Here is a 20386-nt window from a genome sequence, read left to right on the forward strand (position 1 = left end):
TTTTTAATGCACAGTACACAAACCTGTCTTGTAATTTAAACTGATCTATTCTCTATCTTCCAGACTTACATTTAAATAGATTTCAGCAGTTTATTGTTTGCTCAAATGTTGTTCCATTTATTATATTACATTATATTTGTACTATGCAGTAATACTTCGGTATAGCAGTCTGGCACCACCGTTACGAGCAGCTACTGTAGTAACATCGTCTGTTCCTGCTCATCCGCGTTTACTCACGGAACAAAAACGAAATGATTCATGCTTCCAGGCTCTTTCTGTCTCGTCTATGGGACGTCTCCCCGTCCTCCTTGTTGATCCAGATGCACGTTGCCTTCATGTTCCAGGGCAAGTCCGGACACACCCAGCCTTCATTCAGCACAGGAACTGGTTGGTTGGAAAGAGGGGCCATACAAACAGCCGGATTCTTTTGGAGGACAGTCCAGAGTTTCTGCTCGAGGTGAGGACACGGTAGGAGAACTTTCATTGTGCTCTGGTTTCTACGGACCGTTATGTCCTATCAATTTCACTTGCAACTTTTGCAGCAATGGTGGACCTCAGCGAGGAATATGGGAATTACACCTATGAATACTACCTGGATGACGAAGACTTTCAGGATCTTAAGGACAAACACGGGCAGAAGGAAGCCATGCACATCCTTTCGGTGGTGATCTACATCTTTTGCTTCGTGCTTGGTCTGATCGGAAACGGGATTGTGATCTGGGTGACGGCGTTTAAAAGCAAGACGACCGTGAACAGCATCTGGCTGCTGAATCTGGCCGTCGCAGACTTTATATTTGTGCTTTTTCTGCCTTTCTACATCGATTACATTCTCCGTAACTTCCACTGGGACTTTGGTGTGATCATGTGTAAACTTAACTCCTTTGTTCTCGTGATGAATATGTACGCCAGCGTTCTCTTTCTCACGGTGCTCAGCGTAGACAGATATGTGTCTCTGGTTCACCACGACTGGTCGCGCCGGCATCGCTCCGCCGGGCGAGCGTGGCTCGTATGTGCTTGCGTGTGGGTGGTCGCTGCCGCCATGAGCTGCCCTGCACTCATTTTTCGCGACACTGTGCGCTTACACGACAAGATCGTGTGCTTCAGCAACTTCGACGCACATGATGGACGCACAATGGCCATGAGGCACGTCGCAGTAGTGGCGATTCGCACCACTGTGGGATTCCTTTTGCCTTTTACTGCAATATGTGTGACAGGCGTCCTCCTGATTGTCAAGGTGAAGCGATCCGGCGGCTCCGTTCGTGTCTCAAGCTTCACCAAAACGGTCTCTGCAGTCATTCTGGCCTTCTTTTTGTGTTGGGCACCGTTTCACACGTTTAGCTTAATGGAACTATCCATATATTCCTCACCAGCCCTGCACAACATACTGAAAGCTGGCTTCCCTCTCGCCAACAGCTTGGGCTTCTTCAACAGCTGCATTAACCCCCTGCTCTACATGCTTCTAGGCAAAAAGATGCGTCATATTCTGAAGCGTGCGTGCTTTAGCTTAACCAAGCGTTCACTGAGAGAACTCAGCCAGTCGCTCTCCGCCACTGAGATGGAGTCTGTGCCAGGAGTTCACCAGGAAAACGTTCCAGAAGAGCCTGTTGAGTCATCGACCCTATGACTGCAGCGCTGCAGTCGCTGCCCCATGTAGGGGATTACCAGAGCGGCGCCCTCCAGCTGCAGTGTTAAGATTTTCCTAGTTTGCTTCATTTGCACAGTGCAATTGCTCTCAGTGGAAAGTCTTTCCTTTTATTTTTCATTTATTCATCCCAACTTAATTTTCAGAGAAAGAAGCAAAATAAAAGCAAAAGCAAATTCACAATGCAATTTAAACCATTTTCAACATCAATTCTTGTCTAAATATTTTAGTCTTAATGCAAAATCTGTATTAAATTATGATATTCTGCTGGTTGAAACTGGTCTTACTTGATGTGAACTCTTCTATAATGACATTTTACTCACTTCTGTAGTTTTATAGATGAAGGAAAGTATTGCCAGCTTAATTAGTTTATTCATTATTAGCTGCTATTAGCTGGATATACTTCTATTTGTAGTCGAATATGTTTTTATACAGTTTTATATTGACTGCTTTCATGTGTAAATATATTGAGATTTTTATAGTAGTTAAAGTAGTGTCTGAATATTTTATTCTAATATATTCTAAATAGCATATATCCTAATAAACCGCTTCTTTTGAATTCCTGTGGCTACTGTTCTTTGTTTGAAGAGCCTTTTTATATTCGTTGATTTTTATCTTAAAAGATAAATTCTCTTTGTTGTTTCGATACACAGACTAGATTCCCGAGTGGATTCAGCCGGGCCCGGGTCGAGCCTGATGTGAACCCAGATTTGAAGACTTTTACATTTCCTGACAGGCTGTTTACAAATTCATTTCCTGTTGTTTCGTGATGGTAACTGACTCACTATTAGTTACCGTTCTGCGGCTCAGGGGCGTTGCTAGGACATTGCACGAGGGCGTGTCTGCCTTTACTAAGTCATATTCTAGTTTTAGTCTCTCAGCCCTTTAACATGATAGAGGGAACACACTGGATCATGGAAAACCCGAATCGGACACCACAATTGACTCATGATTTTCTACAACATGTATGACAATGAAGAAAAGAAACAATATGCGAGAATTGCTTATCCACTCAGGCTCAGCTCCGCCCACTGACCCAGAAAGTCTCTTATGGCCAGTCTGTCTGTAACACATCTTTCAGATTACGTTATCAAATTGTTTCATCCATCCCAGAGAACAGATGCAGCCACTCGTCTGGACCCGTAAACCTGCTGGGGTGAGCGGCCTCACCCAGCGAATGCTGAGGCGATGGGAGACGGGATATTCTGAAGCTCTGAGGTCGACAGATGTGAAGGATGTTCAGCATGTTAGAGCGATGAAGGGTAGAGACAGCAACGGTGTTGAGAGAGGCCAGCAGTGTGTAGGAAGATGGAAGAAGTATTCAGAATAATTAATGAGAGAGAACAAAGGGGAGTAGAGGCACCTGTTGTAGCCCAGGAAGTGATGACGAGTAGCACGAGTGAAGTTAGAAAGGCGATGAAGAGGATGAAGAATGGGAAGACTGGACGACAGACCGGTGGAGGTGTGGGAGTGTCTAGGAGAGGAAGCTGTAGAGTTTATAATGGGGTTGTTTAATATAAACCTAGAAGATGCCAGAGGAATGGAGGAGAAGTGTTCCGGTGCCCATTTTCAAGAAGAGACGTAGAGAGTTATGGAGACGATAGGAGGTAACTCTGAGTCATACGATGACGTTATGGGAAAAGGTGCTTGAGGCTAGATGTTAAACGTGGCAGCTACAGCGAGTTAAGCAATATCTTGCATTTTATCGTATATTTCCCACAAAGCAGGCTTTAAAGAACAAAAATGTGAATAATTGGGGCTCGTCCCCCCGTAGAGCGGTAAGTGTAGCAACGCCCCTGCGGCTGCTGCCACCGAACCACGTCACAACCTGCCAGGAATTACAATAAATCGGCTATTTATTCAGAGAGGACTTTACAATACGGTGCTTTTAGGAGTAGCGCTGAATAGCTTTTACCTTTCCGTAAATCAGGATAGCGCGTTACTTAATCCGTGACGCAACACTTTCAGCGGAGAGTGCGCAGTCTGCGTAGCGAGACGTCTCATGAGGACGAAACACTGATCAGGCAAGTAAAACGCTCAAAGTACAGCTTAAAAAGCAACTCCGGTAGGATAACCATTTATTATCAGCGCATTAACGCAGAGAGCGCGTTAGAAGCGGCTTGTTAAAATTCAATATCGGACGAAATACGGTGATCGGTGTGTGTTGCGTTAGCTTGTTTGTAGCACGGCAAGCTACATTCAAAGGCGCAAGTGTTGAGTTACGTTGAAAAATATTCGCAGCGTCGCAATAACATGACAATGTCGTCGGGTTAAAGCTAACCGGGAGTTAGCTCGTTGCTAACACAGGTCGGCTAGTCCGGTTTGACCTTGCGTCTCCGTCAGAATACCAGCGGGACGCGGGTTGTTTTTAGCTTCCGCGGGTCTCGCTGCGTGTTACGTTTACTGTGGTCCTGTAGCTGCTCGTTGTTTTGTTGCGTTTCTGACTGGCTTTCCGTCACAGATCGGGCTGCGTTTCGGTGGCTGCATGGAGGCTCTCCCATTTCGAACCCTCCATTAAATTCGATTACGCTGAAACCTGATCAACACGTGGAAACACCGACTTGACGTCCTTCTGTCTGCCCTTCAGCATGTTCCGTTTGCCCGCTGCGAGCTGGAGCCTCTTCCCAGCTGTTACCAGAGGAGCTACGGCTAACTATGGTAACACTATGCAGCTCATCCATCTTGTTTGTTGTTAGGGTGCAGAACACTTTTTACAGTTGGTACCAGCCAATTGCTGCATCGACAGCTCCAATTACTCGGTGCTATATATTATTTTTACAGTCAAATAGCATGTATCCACGTCATGTACCTGTTATCTTGATTAAAATGAACTGGGCTCTACATTGACTCCTATCTGTTGCTTGCGGCTCGCCCACAGCAGCAGCAGCAGCAGCAGCAGCTGCAGCTACCCACCTCGAGGTGTTCGTGGATGGGAAGCCCGTCATGGTGGAGCCGGGGACCACCGTGCTGCAGGTAGTAAATGAATGCATGCAGCCTCACGGGAGCCGAGTCGCCAGATCAGAGTCGACACTGATTCGGTTCTGTCGCAGGCATGCGAGCAGGTAGGAGTGCAGATTCCTCGCTTCTGCTACCACGAGCGCTTGTCTGTTGCTGGGAACTGCCGCATGTGTCTGGTGGAAATTGAGAAAGTTCCGAAGGTAAGCTGTTCACGCCCGCGTGTTTAGTGTCTGCTTCTGCCCGACGACTGTCTTCTTCATCACTTGGATTCATTTTGCAGCCAGTGGCAGCTTGTGCTATGCCAGTGATGAAGGGTTGGAACATTTTAACCAATTCTGACAAAACGAGAAAGGCCAGGTAGGACTGAACTCACAAGTGACTGAAAATGTTACGTTTTATGAAAGTAAGTTGAAGTAAATGATTCTAAGCGGTTTGTTTTCTGACAGAGAGGGTGTAATGGAGTTCCTCCTCGCTAACCATCCCTTGGATTGTCCCATTTGTGATCAGGGGGGAGAATGTGATCTGCAGGTAAACAATTGCAAAGCAATACAACCGTGTGTGTGTGTGTGTGTGTGTGTGTGTGTGTGCGTGTGTGTGTGTGTGTGTGTGTGTGTGTGTGTGTGTGCAACAAAAACATTGACTTGTTCTGAATGCGTAATTTAAAGTTGACTGATTAAAGTAAATACCTTGTGAAGGACCAGTCGATGCAGTTTGGCAGTGACAGAAGCCGCTTCATGGAGGGGAAACGAGCTGTGGAGGACAAGAACATCGGCCCTCTCATCAAAACCATCATGACTCGGTGCATCCAGTGCACGCGCTGCGTTCGGTGAGTCCGGAGCCGTTTGAGACGCGCTCGGTTTCCATTGTGTCAATGTTTCTCTTGATTGATCTGCTTGCGTGCAGCTTTGCCAGTGAGGTAGCGGGCGTGGAGGACCTGGGCACCACTGGCAGAGGCAATGACCTGCAGATCGGCACCTACGTGGAGAAGATGTTCATGTCAGAGCTGTCTGGGAATGTTATTGATATATGCCCAGTAGGAGCCCTGACCTCCAAGCCATATGCGTTCACTGCTCGCCCATGGGAGACCAGGTTTCTGGGTTCTATGCTACACTAACGTTTGAAGGGTCAAAGGTCAGTCTTTGTACTCACCTGTGCTCTTCTGTGTCCTGCAGGAAGACTGAATCCATCGATGTTCTCGATGCTGTGGGCAGCAACATCGTGGTGAGCACCCGCGGAGGTGAGGTGATGAGAATCCTGCCCCGTCTTAATGAGGAAATTAACGAGGAGTGGATTTCAGACAAAACCAGGTAGTTTTCTTTGAAGTTTGCTTCAAACACATAGCCATAGATGGGTGCGTGACATTTGTATTGCCGGTGAACTCCTTGCTTCCTTCCTTACAGGTTTGCTTATGATGGGCTAAAAAGGCAGAGGCTCACTCAGCCGATGGTAAAAAACGACTCTGGGCAACTGGTTCCCACAACCTGGGAGGATGTGCTTACCCGTGTTGCTGGAGCAGTATGTAATTTACAGTGGAATTATTCAGGAGCACGAGCGTGTCCTTGGCTCCATGCATAGCGTCGGTTCTATTTCAGTTGCAGGGAGTTGACGGGAAACAAATCGCTGCTGTTGTTGGAGGCTTGGTGGACGCGGAGGCTCTCGTTGCTCTGAAGGACTTGCTGAATCGATTGGATAGTGAAAACCTGTGCACTGAGGAGGCGTTCCCAATGGCTGGAGCTGGGTATGACCACAGGCAGCGTGGCCAGTTGCACTGTTCTGCTCATGCTTTTATTGTGTGTCTTTCTTTTTTTACAGCTCTGACCTGCGTTCGAATTATCTCCTGAACACTGGCATCGCTGGCATCGAAGAAGCCGACCTGCTGCTCCTGGTTGGCACAAACCCACGTTATGAGGCTCCTCTGTTTAACGCACGGATCAGAAAAAGGTACTTCTGAAGGGAGGAATTCTGCTAAACGCTGATGGCGATCCTTAATATGCTCTTGGCGTCTCATGCAGCTGGCTGCACAACGAGTTGCACGTGGCTCTGGTGGGACAGGAAGTGGACCTGAGCTACACGTACGACCATCTTGGAGAGTCTGCTGAGGTTCTCAAAGAAATAGCAGCGGGAACTCACTTGTTTTCTCAGGTAACACACTGTACTCTTCGTAATGCGTTGAACGTCACGAATCAACTTCAAGCAATCAAACTTTATTTGTATAGCCCAAATTCACAAACGACAATTTTCCTTTGAGGGCTTTACAATCGGTAAAGAGTAGCACCCTTCAAGTCTGGTGAAATCAGAACCCTCGCCCTAAATGTAATATCTCCACCTAATTGTGCGTCTTTTATTCCACCTTGCAGGCCTTGAGTAAAGCAAAGCATCCTGTTGTCGTGGTTGGGAGTAGTTGTCTGCAGAGAGGCGATGGGGCTGCAATAATGGCTGCAGTGTCAACTATTGCTCAGAGCGCTCGCGTCAGCAGTGGAGTGGAGGGGACCTGGAAAGTTCTTAATGTGCTTCACAGGTCGTAGTTCCTCTCAAAGCTTTCTCAGTGTTGGAGGCTTGTTTTCTGAAACGCGTGTGCTGTGTCTACAGGGTTGCCAGTCAAGTGGCTGCACTCGATCTTGGGTACAAACCAGGAGTCGATGCCATCAGGAAGAATCCGCCCAAACTGCTCTTCCTGCTAGGAGCCGATTCTGGCTGCATTACCCGCCAAGATCTGCCTAAGGACAGTTTAATCATTTATCAAGGTCGGTTTCACGGCACAGAAGCAGAAATTCTTTCATTTGTGTGTGTCACCTGATCGAGGCAATTCCTGTCGTAATGATTGCATATAAAGATGAGTGGCAAAGGCAAGCTCGGAGTAAATGGCTAAACGCACCCAACGCACGTGCAGCGTGGATCAGGTCTAGATTTCGACCCAGTGCTCTAACACTGTTGTTAAAATATGAAATGTCTTTCAAAATCTGGATCAAAGGACATTCAGAGGTTTCAATGATCTGTATCGTGACTGTCCAGGTCACCATGGTGATGTTGGTGCACCAATGGCTGACATCATACTTCCTGGAGCTGCATACACTGAGAAATGTGGCACCTACGTGAACACCGAAGGCCGTGCCCAGCAGACCAGAGTGGCGGTGACGGCTCCGGGCGTGGCAAGGGAGGACTGGAGGATCATCAGAGCCATATCGGAGGTGAGCAACGAAGAGCATCCCCTTGTCTTTAACTCGAGTTATTAATGTGAAATATGACCAAATGTATTGATTTTGTATTAAAGCTTGCTGGAGTAACCCTGCCATATGACAGCCTTGATGAAGTGCGCGATAGATTGGCAGAGGTTTCCCCAAATCTGGTGCGATACGATGAGCTCGAGGACGCCAACTACTTTAAGCAAGCTAATGAATTGTCTGAGGTTAGCGGTTGCATTCATCCAGCATGTGTTTAGTTGAGAGGGAACCAATAAAAGAATATCTTAGTTTCTTCATCCTATTCTCTGTGATGATGGTGATCTGGTTTATTTCTGTCAGGCGGGGGACTCGGCTGCCTTTACCGGACTTTTAGTCCCTCCACAGCTTACTGTGAAGGATTTCTATATGACAGGTGAGTACAAAAAAAGAAACTAAATCATGGTGGCGTCTAATTTTAGGAAAGTCATGTTGACAACATTTTTGTATGGAGAAATAAGACAAGAATACCCCGACCAATGCCGCGCATTAAAGCGTTCAGAGTTTAAGCTGCACCCTTTTTTCCCGTTTGCTATTATTGAGTTACCGTACCTTTTTCTTTCTGAATGGCAAAAAGAAAATGTACTACATTATCGCAGAGGAATCATTTAAGGTGTCCAGTTTTCACATCGGTTATCATAGAAAGCTTTTTAATTTTAAGCATTAAAGCATATCCTGCTCTCGGGCGATGCTTAGTGTTCCTGAAAGTTTGCTTTATGTACGTTAGGATTTATTTTTTATCAAGATACTCTGTTGCACACTACTTTAGTGAATTTTAGGTGATTGAGCACGTTTAAATTTGGTTGTCTGGATGTTGAAACGGTAATGTATTGATGCACTGATTTTGAAGAATACCATTATATATTTATATTATTATTATATAGTACTGTATATCCCATCCCACACTGAAATTCACCCTTAAAACTTAAATGTTTAGCTTAACTTTAGTACCATCATTCCATCCACTGCATTTAAAATCAGTATCTTAGATTTATTAATGCTTTTATTTTGGAATCCATAGCGCCATCAGCACAAGCTTATTTTCTGGTATAGACCTTTATGTTGATTTGCGATCCTTACAGTAGTTTGGATGTGTTGACTTTAACACTGATTCTAATCTTTACCCACAGATCCGATAAGTAGAGCGTCCCAGACAATGGCCAAATGTGTCAAAGCTGTCACAGAGGGTGCTCAAGCTGTGGACGAGCCGGCCATATGCTAGATCAAAGCGGCTAACCATACGGTCACTGGGAAAGAAACGTGTACGGCGCATATACGCACAGTTTTGCACTGTCACAACCGCTTGTTTGTATTTTTTTCCAAACTTAAGTAAATCTTATAATAGTACACATTTTGGTTTTTACCTGCTTCATTGGCCTGCAGAAGCAAGTGTGTGCATCTTGCAAAGTAAATATGTAACAGTAAGTTTCTCAACAAGAATGTGCTCCTGACAGTTAAGGATTTTTTTTATGATCTGGGAAATAATAAACATTTACATTTAGTTTCTGGTCTTCCTGTAAAATTGTCAACAATACTTTCTTAAGGAGTACATATACGTGTGTTGTAATTAATAAAGCAGTGTTGTGCATCAAACCTGTTTTTTTTGTGTGTGTGTGTGTGCAAGTATCCTGTTTAGTTTTGTGGAGATGAAATATGTAAATTTTGTGGAAATGAGGTATGTAAATACGTGCTGATGCAGCCATTACTATAATGATCTGTTGTGGTGTGATGCAGTCCGGAGCTCATGTCTCTGCTGACGCGGGCTCCTGCACCAGTGAGCCGCCGAACACGGCCTGACATCGGGGCTCTTGAGCTCGGTAGTCCAGGTGGATCCTACACTAGCACTTGCCTAGATCTCTATCAATATACTTCATCGGTTGGTCTAGATTTGAGATGTAAATGTCACGGTGCCTCACACAAAATCATCCATTTGACAAAGATGTTAACAAGATATTAAAAAGCCCCGAGTTCTTTTAACAAAGTAGAATTTCCAATATGGTAGGAGAGGTTGTTGTTGTTGAGCGGATTGTTGTCATGTCCCCGCAGTGCCTGTAGTGGTGCTGTGAGGAGTCTGCTGTGGATCCAACGAAAATCCTCCGCCGCCTACCTACTGCTTGTTATTTGCTCTGGATAGCGTATATTTATATGCAACTATATTTCGAGATAATCCGAACTCGGTGAAGATCGCTGCCGCCATCCTAACGCGAATATCGATGCGCCAATAGCCTAGCTGATTCTAATAGACACTTCGGCCGTCTATCTGGAGCGAATACCTTACACAGCCCATACCAATTCAAGGTAAGCGCAATCGAATACAGCCTCGGTCTAGATTTCTGAGCGAACAGCGGAGCACGGGCTTCCGTCGCTTAGGCGCTCAACTCGATACCGGTGTGTTACCGAAGCTATGAGGCCTCGTCAATGATTTGTGTACTTTATGAATTCAGATATCTTAAATTACGCGGTGTCTATTTATATTATTGTAGAACATTGCCTTGTCGACGATGTACATTTCATAGTCTTAGTTTTTCCCGTTATGTAACGATAGTGTCTATAATTAACATCGATTAAAACAGGCCTTCGGAGACAGGCCTTAACCCCATATGTCGACCCTTTGTTTGTCTTTGGAGATAAATGCAGTATGTTATTAAAACACCATATTTTAGGGTAATACACTGTAACATATGTATTCAGATTCGCTTTTAATTTTCTAAATAAAACTAAACTGAAAGTAGACCTTTACAGTGTTGTCGTTTGCGGATGTTTCCGTTTCCTGGTTGGCTACCGCCTACTAATTTGTGTTTTTAGCTTTTATAGCTTATTGGCTAACTACCAACGTTTTCGTTACACGTGCTCACCATTTTCGATTTATGTTTTCTATCTTAAGATGGACACCTTTGCAACTCGTTTATTAAGACAAATGTGCATGTTAAGCACAGATACGTATAAAATAATTTCATATTTGCTCAGCTAATGCTGTCAAGCTAAGCTAGTTCCCAGGACTTGGATCGTAGTTACGCTAGCCTTACCATTTTGCTTTCTATATTTAATTAGCGTTGCTAACATTAACCTATAAATATGTTAATTTAACATGCATTGTATGTGCGCTCGAAATGTAGTTCTGTTTATAGAAACGTCATACTTTCATAACCAACTTTAAAAACCACAGTGAGAAGCTGGCGTTGAGCTCCGAATTTACTGAAGTTCGAGTCGCTAATGCTTAATTGTTACTATGTTATACTCGCGTACTATTTGAAAAGGCGTTCAACCGAGAACACGAGTGAATAAGTGAATAAGTTGCCTCGTTAAGCGTCCAGACGAGTCCCACACAATATATTGCTTTAACCTCATATTACCGCGTAAGTGGATTTTTAAATTACAATTTTATGTAAATAAATTGATATAACTTTTCTCCATTATCTAATCATTTCTCTGGATGAAATATTGAAGCAGAACATTGTCAATCAAAAGCATAGTTTATCTCAGAAGTTCTCAAATACTTGAAATTTAGTACCGGTACATGTATTTATTGATCCCTCCATACGGTCTTATAAATATGTATAATTAAACCCCACATTTCTGATTTTCTCTTTCTTGATTAAAACCTGAATTAGCTAAGGTGTTGCAGAGGTGACTACTTCCTTTCCTCTTAAACCTGCATGTGCAAGCATTGCCACTTTCAGTGTGCCGTTACTGACATAATTCACAACTTTATCCCATCAGCTGATGTTGTCAACAACAAGAGTCACGTGATGTACGAAGGCAAACACATACACTTCTCCGAGGTGGACAATAAGCCGTTGTGCTCGTACAGTCCAAAGCTCTGCAAGCAGCGCAGGCTAAATGGCTACGCTTTCTGTATCCGGCACGTCCTGGAGGACAAGACGGCGCCCTTCAAGCAGTGTGAATATGTGGCCAAATACAACAGCCAACGATGCACTAACCCAATCCCCAAGTCTGAGGACCGCAGGTGTGTGTGTTTGTGTGTTTGTGTGGCCTTTCGCCATGTTTCACTGTGTTGTGTGGAACATATTTGTGCATAGTGTGCTAATTGTGTTTGTTTTGCAGATACTGTAATAGTCACCTGCAGGTTCTTGGATTCATCCCCAAGAAAGAGCGGAAGAAGAAACACGACACGCTGGAGGAAATGCGCTCGCGGGCTCACCTGGAATCAGTTGCTCTCAACATCACTGTGCCCTCTCTAGCGCTGAAATCTTCCAATGGTCTTGATGAACTTCCGCCATCTCCCCCACGCACACGCCGCTTGTTACCCCTCCCTGACGGGGAGCTCCTGGACCCTTTTGCCTTTTATGAGGATGACGCGGATGGAGAGGAGGTGGGCACTCCTCGGAAGGGCAGCGCCATCAAGAAGAAACTACATAGTCGCCTTGTTCTCAACCAGAAACTCTGCCGTGACACAGACCTCTTTCAGCCACCTCCAGAGCACTTTAGCCCCTCCCCCGTCCACCCCGTCCACCATGTCCACCGTGTCCACCCCTCCTCACCACTCCACACTCATCTTCCAAGACAGCAGTCGGGACCTCTTCAGCCAGCCCAGAATTCGACGTCTTTTATCTTCCCTGGACAGCAGCAGGGTTTATTATGCAATCCACCCCCAGCTCAGACGGTCAACTTTCTGCCTCCAGGGATGCCCGCTAGCGCAGCAGCCAGCCCCGCGCAGCCTCCCGGGCCGTCGCTAAGCAGGAAAACGCCTTTCACCGCCTGTCCCTTGCCTGTCAGTTACACGGACAGCAGCGGGAACAATCAGCGGCACGTGCTTGTCATGCGTCCTGCTGCCTTCTCACCCTCTACCAGCTGCCTGGCCAGGCTGCAACATCTGGTGCAGCTGTGTGCGAAGAGGCACCGGGAGCACGGGGACCTCTTTCCTCACCTAGGTGCCTGTTTTAAATGTCCTTTCTCACGAACGTGTACGAACTGCGTGAGAAATGAGCCAGCTGAGACCGACGGGCTTCTCTAACAAACGTCTCTTCCAGGATTGGACTGGTCTGAAGACGACGATGATGGCGACGAAGAGGAGGAGGCCGAGGCCTTCATTCCTTTCCAGAGCTCGTGGAGACCACAGAATAGGCAAACGGCATTGTAATGTATTCAACAGTATAAACGTCCCCCGATTCGTCCCCTCATGGCTACTCATTGTTTTCTAAATAGGTTGGAAGACGACTACGGTTCCTCACGGAGAACACGGCTGCTTAGACTCTGCTCGTACCTCAGAGAAAAATATAATCACATGTGCAGGCAGGAGAGGGCGAGCATCCGCCAGAAGAGATATCGCTATGCCTTCCGCAAAGCCTTGCTGCACGCCGCCAACAGCAGCCCCCACTGTGCCGGGCAGCTGATCCAGGAGTTACACGGCGCCGCCCAGAGTCCAAGGTATCCACAAACGTTCTAGTAATGCTCAGTTAACGCAAGCCGTGCGTTCTGCGTTTGCTCACTCGGGATTCTGAATGTCTCTCCAGCACGGCTCCAGCTCGGCAGCAGAACTCGGACGCCGGGACGTGCACGGGCAGCACCAAGGGCCAGTCGTGCAGCAGCAGGGCTCTGCCCTTCACCCAGCACTGCTTTCAGCGTATCCTTTCCACCGCTTCACCCATCGTCCGTCTGACAGACGCAGAGGTCGTGTGTTCATCGTCGAGTCAGAAGTTAACCTGAACTCGTTAGACTTTAAACGTCTGCACGCCTCTCCAGTCACAACGGAATGGATGAAATGTCCTCGGAGCCACCCGCTGCTCCAGATTCACCTCTCGAGTGTTAGAATTAGCCCTTCGGATCGTAGTAATGTGGTTACCTCGTTCCGCTTTGTTATTGTCCTTCATTGTCCTTCAGACATTCTGTTGAATCGTTCCCAACAGCTCTTTGCTAGTTGCACAGCCAAATTTGCCGATGGTCAGCAGTGCTCCATCCCCGTGTTTGACATCACGCACCAGACGCCACTTTGTGAAGAGCATGCCAAAAAAATGGTGAGTTCACGGTCGAAAGGAGCAGCCGCTCCTCACCGGGCTGCCCGAGTGAACGTTCTTCCCTGCGTTCCATGAAAGGACAACTTCCTGCGAGGGGATGGAAACCGACGAATGCAGCACCAGCAGCAGCGGAAGCCGCGCAAAAAGACCAAACCGCCGGCACTCACCAAAAAACACAAGAAGAAGAGGAGGAGAGCGCCGTGGAGGCCTCAGAAACCCATACCTCCAGCGGTGCCGCAGGGGAACCTGGGAATGCCCTCCACGAGCCTCGCCATGCCCTCGCAGGCCAGCATCAGGTCGGCCGCGGCGCCCCACCGTAGAGCGCTCCGCCGCACGCAGCAGCGTCTAAACGTGTGCCTCTCACCCAAGCAGCCCTTCCGCCCCAGACCTGAGCGCAGAGGAGCTTCCTGATGACATCACCAATGAGATTGCAGACATTCCAAACGACCTCGAGCTCAACCAGGAGGATTTTTCCGACGTGCTGCCCAGACTTCCCGACGACCTCCAGGACTTTGACTTATTTGAAGGTCGTGACGCAGCCCTGCTGCCGGCGGCACCTTCCTCCTCTCCTGTGTGCGATGTGTTGACTCTTTGTGTGTTTGTTGTGTGTTTATTGTGTGTGCAGGTAAGAACGGCGAGTTGCTGCCCACCACGGAGGAGGCGGAGGAGCTGGTGCGTGCGCTGCAGGCCATGGGCTCCTACCCAGATTCTTTGGTGTGCTTGACCTCCATGGCGGACCTGGCCCCCACCGAAGGAGTGGACCACCGGGCTATGACTGTGTTCCCTGGGGGGGTCCAGCCGGGGGGGATGGGGGACCTTCTCAACAGCCGCATCCCCACAGAGAACTTCACCAGTCTCGAGCTGGAGGACAATCTCTTGCAGTCCACAGAGGGTCACTTTCCGCCCTCGCCTCCATCTCAGCCAGCTAACCGGCCCCCGGCGTCCAACCCGACGACTTCCTCATCTACGGTACCCCCCCCCACCACTCCGCTTCTCACTCAGAACTCCATAACGGAGCGAACGTTCTCACGAACACACACTTCCCATGCTTTGGCCAAGTCTGACGCGCCCACATCGTCTCCCCACTATGGCAGTGAGCACATGTCACCCCCCCACGCCAGCTCCTTCCAGCCGGACGCGCCTCTACTGCTGGAAGTCCCGGGACCCCCGCGGTCTTCATGGAACAACCTTCCACCCCCCCTCACCGACCCCACGCAGTTCGGGAGTCTCATAGGATCAGAAAGTCATCTCATTTCCACGTCGCTGTCCACCCCCCCAGCCACCGCCCCCTCTGCGACGCTGCAGCCCATGGCTGCGCTCTCAGCGGCGCCTCAGAGTGGCCTGACGGGTTTAACGACTCCTCCTGCGCCCTCGGCCTCCGTTTCCTCCTCTTCCTCTTCCTCTTCCTCTTCACACGATCTCCTCGCCCCCACGCAGCCCAAGCAGCAGCTCCCTCAGTTCAGTGCGGCCTTCGGCCATCAGCTGGCCTCCCACAGCGGCATCCCGAAAGACGTGCAGCCCAGCCACAGTTCGACAGCGCCCCCCGCTGGCTTCTCTATAGTCACACAAAGTAAATGAGAAGCTGCCCGATGGTCCGTGGACTCGCAAACACTCGACCACGCCTCTTCATCTGCTGCACACGTGCAACGTTGTAATCGGGCACTATTTGATAATGAATTTGCACAAGTCTCTGGTATCTCGAGTCGTTGCGAGTCCATTGGTTTGATGCCTTTGGGGGGGGGGGGTCGCGCGTCACACTGCGTCAGAAGCCTCGGCGGCTATTTCCTTTGCTTTTAAATGATCAGCTGGACCCTGCCTTGCTCAGATGGCCATTGCATTTTTATTATTTTTATTCCCCACCGCTTCGCTCGCCCTCCAAAAACAAGAGTGTGGGTTTGTGCTATTTGTGACCCGTTTTGTCTCAAGCTATTTAACTGTTCATGATATAGAATCTTACTCAGATCTCAGAAATTGTCCAAAACGCTTTTAAGCAGCTGTTTTTATATTGTATCCTGTATATGCGCTCATTTATTGGTTTGCTCAGACGTCAAACTCTCTTCTGGCCTCGTAGACACTTGAAGGTAAATCGAGTTTCTTAAAGCAATAAACACATTAACATAACTTGAACATAGTTAGGTATGTTATTGGTCTTATTACATGTAGCTTCACCTGCTGAATCCGGGCTAGATCAGGAATACATGTTGGTCTCTGACAGTTTTCTTATGTTACAGCAGCTTCGTTCCGACTAGAACTAGAACCCGCACAGACCCGTGACCGGGTCGGCCTAACGTTCTCTCTTGGCTCATACTGGGGGGGTTTCGAAGGCTATTAAACGAGTTTCAGTCACACTAACGGGGGGGGGCGACGACAGCGTAATCCAGGGACTTTTAAGTGTCTACATAAAAATGGTCACGCTTGAATCTCATGTGTCATAAATTCTGTATTAATATAATATGGCTGCGTCCAAAGGCAGACTCAGATCAGTTTATTTATTCACTCTTTTGTAACGCCTGGTTTTTATATACGGACTTCGAAGCCAGAAGTGTGTCTCATTCCTGCTGAGGTAATGAGTGTGAACAGTGGGGTCAGAGGTCACATCATTGGCTGCTGAGACACGAGTTTGCAAAATTGAATAGATTTAATCAAATCCTAATTTGACATTCTTGCTCTCAGCTTTAAAACCAGACAGAGCGTCACCACGGCAACCAGTCTATTCTCTTTGATAATGAACTGGCATACGGATGGAAACTTGTGCCGCTGATGTGGAATAACGGCCGCGGTGAAGGACGGTGGCGCCGCAGGATGAACACGGCCTGGATCCACGACCCATGTCTGACACAAATCTCGCTTTACCGGTACTTCAGAAACGCCGTTGTGAAAGGATTTCAGCTACGTGAGGCTAACCTGGGGTTAGCCAGCTAGCAGCGAGCCAACCCCCCCCCAGGTGCAGCACAACCGAGGCTACCTAGAGCTTTTATATTAGACATGATTGAATACTAGATATCTAGAATTGCAGTCTCTATCTTGGCGTTTGTTGGTGAATTATTCGGTTGCGATGGATTGAAATTGTAACTTGCAATGTATTCAGTGGAACACTGTCTTGTAGAAGTTATTTTAATGGCTATCAAAAAGGTCTTAAGTTCTCTTTGAAGTTGGAGGGATCAACGTACGCCGTTTAATTTTTAGTATCTTAAGGAATATTTTTGATAACCATTAAAATCCAGGACGCCTGAGATTGCATCCTTGTGTGTGAGAGAGTATTATATCAGTAGTAGATTATGGTCACTGTCTGGATTATAGGCGGCATGGAATATAGGAATATATGCACCGCCATGTCTCTGGAGAAAAGCAGACTGATATCCAGGATGTTGTTTTCCAACATGGATTTGCACAGGAGTGGATGCGGCCGGTGGTGGGACACGTGTCCCGTCTCCGGTGGGTCACGTGTCCCGTCTCTGTCGGGGGCGGGTCACGTGTCCCGTCTCTGTCGGGGGTGGGTCACGTGTCCCGTCTCTGTCGGGGGTGGGTCACGTGTCCCGTCTCCGGTGGGTCACGTGTCCCGTCTCTGTCGGGGGCGGGTCACGTGTCCCGTCTCTGTCGGGGGCGGGTCACGTGTCCCGTCTCCGGTGGGTCACGTGTCCCGTCTCTGGTGGGTCATGTGTCCCGTCTCTGGTGGGTCATGTGTCCCGTCTCTGTCGGGGGCGGGTCACGTGTCCCGTCTCTGTCGGGGGTGGGTCACGTGTCCCGTCTCTGGTGGGTCATGTGTCCCGTCTCTGTCTGGGGTGGGTCATGTGTCCCGTCTCTGTCTGGGGTGGGTCATGTGTCCCGTCTCTGTCTGGGGTGGGTCACGTGTCCCGTCTCTGTCGGGGGTGGGTCACGTGTCCCGTCTCTGTCTGGGGTGGGTCACGTGTCCCGTCTCTGTCTGGGGTGGGTCACGTGTCCCGTCTCTGTCTGGGGTGGGTCACGTGTCCCGTCTCTGTCTCTGGTGGGTCACGTGTCCCATCTCTGGTGGGTCACGTGTCCCGTCTCTGTCACGCCTTTTAGTTGGGTTTTTATTTCTTCCTTTCCTCCGACGCTCATTTAACGAACACCTGCCATCATTACCAGCTCTGAGACTCCAGCGGCCCCCCCTAATCCAGCTGTGAGAAGCCCCCATTCTGTCTCTCACTTCCAAAGAAAAAGAAAACACAATGAGTGTAAACCTGTAGCTCTACCAGAGACAAACTGGGCTCCTCAGTGAAGCAAAGAAAAGCTCGGCAAAAAATTCAGGTTGGACGGAAATGTCTGCAAGGCTTTGCTGCTCTGGTCCCCGAGCATGAGATTAGGCACTGAACCAGTTGACCCCCCCCCCCCCCCCAAATGAGAATCACGTTGAACAAAATGAACAGGGCTCATAGGCACATTTAACAGCTTGAATTCAGAAATGGCTGAAAAATTCCTATACTCATTGAATGTACTGTATTACTGTTTTTAAAGATGGGATGAGCTAATCTAGTCACCTTTTGTTATCGGTCCTTGTTTAATTTGTCTAAGGTATTTTTTGTATACAAAAGTTTACATTTTTATGTATATTTTTCTTGTGTACAAATTATGTAAGATGTGTACAAATGCTGTATGTAATATCTGTATATAGTGTGAGAAATTTGACCATTTGTTTTTGGATGTATAAATAAAACTTGCTGTGAGGTATTGCAGTTTTTCGTGGTCACTTAAAAGTAATTTCAATGTAACTGCTACTGAGTATTTAATAGTATTTGCTCATTAAGATGTGGTTTAAACTTTTGCTTTTGGACATTTTGTCTTAGGGTATGAATTGTGATCCCAACCGTTCACTATTAAAGTCTAAAGATCAGAATTTGTACAGAACTTTCAACAATCCAAGCAAACCTGGACAAAATCTAACGTAATACAATGAAGCTTGCCTCCAATACGAGCTTATACAAGCATTGGGGTAAAAGCAATATACAACATTTGTGTATACAATATATATTTATATATTGTAAGTCATGCCAAAAAGACATCCGTCAGATAGGTTGTCTTTTTGGCATGACTTCCAATATACAAATATATATACTGTACATACAAATACATTTGTTTGTTACAAACTGTATTTTCAAAAAGTAGACATGTCTAAAGTCACTTTGAACCAACCATAACCAAATCTTCATATCACTGAAAATGTATTTTTTAATAAATTCCAAATTGGCATTGTAATGGAATTACACAATTTGCAGTAAACTAAAATATCCAATTCCCTTTCCCAAAAATCCGACCCGAACTCTTGTGTTCAAAAGTGAATCCTCCGCAGCACAGGTCAAATGAACTTGCCTTTCAGGAAGCGGGACATGTCCAAGGTGGGACAGTGTCCATCCCCCTTGTGACCCTACACAGCAGATGGACGGACTCCAGGAACCTCTTAAGAACGAAGCCTGTCACACAGCAACATGCAAGGAGGAGATTCTCTGGAGGTGTTGTGGGTTCATGTTGTCCTCTGTCCTGAATCACAGGACATACAACGCAAGCAAGGAAATATCAACCAAGGTCACATGATCACTGACAACAATGATCAGACTCATGAAAACAGAAACACTCAAATTTGTACTGGATTTTTATTTTTTGCAATCAATCAGACAGCTTTAAATGATTACAACCGTCCTGAATTAGCAAATATATGTGATGTACTATAAACCGTCAGCAAAGTTACAAAGAAAGGCTTTTTTCAGCAATTACTATTCAGGCTATACTGAAACTTGAACACTTCACAGAACCAAACTCTGCCCTCTGACATAATACTGCTCCTTTGGGTTATAAAAATAGTTTAATAGCACACAGTATACGCCCGCTTGTGCCAAGAAATGACTCCTGATAACCACACAGCTTTATTGCCATAAAACACACATTTTGTACCATTAAAAACAATAAATCTGCAAAGTGCAAAACAAAAAAAGATAGTCATAACTGACCATGTAAAAGGTGCAAATCGTATTGAATAAGTCTCAGTGTGGAAAGCAGGTCGAACATGGCACATTTCACACGACGAGTCTGAATGAAGAGTGAAGGAACAGCAGGAATAAAGAGTTCACTTTAACGGTACCTTCTCCAGTTGGTCAACTGGATTCTGACTTTATTTACCTTGACTAATACTCAATTTATGTTATGCCAGAACGACCGAGCTGAAAAGAAACCATTGGAGAAAATGGATGTGGAAAAGTTCGGTCTAAGTCTAAAAATAATTCAATAATTTCAAGGAACAGTTTCAAAATATTTGGAAAAAAGAAAAAGAAAAGGAGAACAGCTCCCCTGGCTCTGCCAGAAGAAAGCAAATCCAGCGACACTATTGGTACAAATGAAAGAAGAAACACGTAATGTGCTACTAATCAATAAGAAGAAATGTTTGTGCATCTTCGTCTGGCAAGAAATGAAAGTCATCACTAATCTGAACTTTTGAGAGTTATTCTGCATAATTCCACATTTTAAAGATGATACTATTTATTCCATTCACCGCAAATACTCTAAGGCTGATTGAACTGTGCTCCAACTCAGCATTGCTCTGGTCCTTTAGCAGCGTGCTACAGCGCAGCGCGCTACAGCGC

The 20386-nt window shown here is 46.8% G+C and overlaps 3 protein-coding genes across 4 annotated transcripts; all 3 read left to right on the plus strand.

Moving 5' to 3' along the window:
- The first annotated feature begins 544 nt into the window (after window positions 1-544).
- cmklr2 (chemerin chemokine-like receptor 2) lies at window positions 545-1624 on the plus strand. Its single transcript, XM_068746729.1, has one exon. The coding sequence runs from the start codon at window positions 545-547 to the stop codon at window positions 1622-1624; it is 1080 nt and encodes a 359-aa protein (XP_068602830.1).
- A 2537-nt stretch (window positions 1625-4161) lies between these two features.
- On the plus strand, window positions 4162-9411 carry ndufs1 (NADH:ubiquinone oxidoreductase core subunit S1). 2 transcript variants are annotated; one of them, XM_068746071.1, is made up of 18 exons: window positions 4162-4300; window positions 4521-4615; window positions 4693-4800; window positions 4881-4957; window positions 5047-5128; window positions 5296-5426; window positions 5504-5689; window positions 5773-5907; window positions 6001-6115; window positions 6193-6338; window positions 6413-6541; window positions 6613-6742; window positions 6958-7118; window positions 7190-7344; window positions 7613-7788; window positions 7872-8006; window positions 8122-8194; window positions 8949-9411. In XM_068746071.1, exons 1-18 carry the CDS (start codon window positions 4231-4233, stop codon window positions 9038-9040), a joined length of 2196 nt encoding a protein of 731 aa, XP_068602172.1. In that variant the 5' UTR covers window positions 4162-4230; the 3' UTR covers window positions 9041-9411. The 2 variants fall into 2 exon arrangements, with proteins under 2 accessions (XP_068602172.1, XP_068602173.1); XM_068746072.1 differs by having other exon boundaries at window positions 4524-4615.
- Window positions 9412-11567: 2156 nt separating this feature from the next.
- LOC137902371 (INO80 complex subunit D-like) lies at window positions 11568-15371 on the plus strand. The gene is made up of 9 exons (XM_068746457.1): window positions 11568-11785; window positions 11884-12710; window positions 12810-12903; window positions 12985-13206; window positions 13293-13402; window positions 13660-13793; window positions 13872-14089; window positions 14163-14320; window positions 14419-15371. Exons 1-9 carry the CDS (start codon window positions 11568-11570, stop codon window positions 15369-15371), a joined length of 2934 nt encoding a protein of 977 aa, XP_068602558.1.
- Window positions 15372-20386: the final 5015 nt, after the last annotated feature.

This window comes from Brachionichthys hirsutus, chromosome 12 (assembly GCF_040956055.1).
Source record: "Brachionichthys hirsutus isolate HB-005 chromosome 12, CSIRO-AGI_Bhir_v1, whole genome shotgun sequence".
Taxonomy (NCBI): domain Eukaryota; kingdom Metazoa; phylum Chordata; class Actinopteri; order Lophiiformes; family Brachionichthyidae; genus Brachionichthys; species Brachionichthys hirsutus.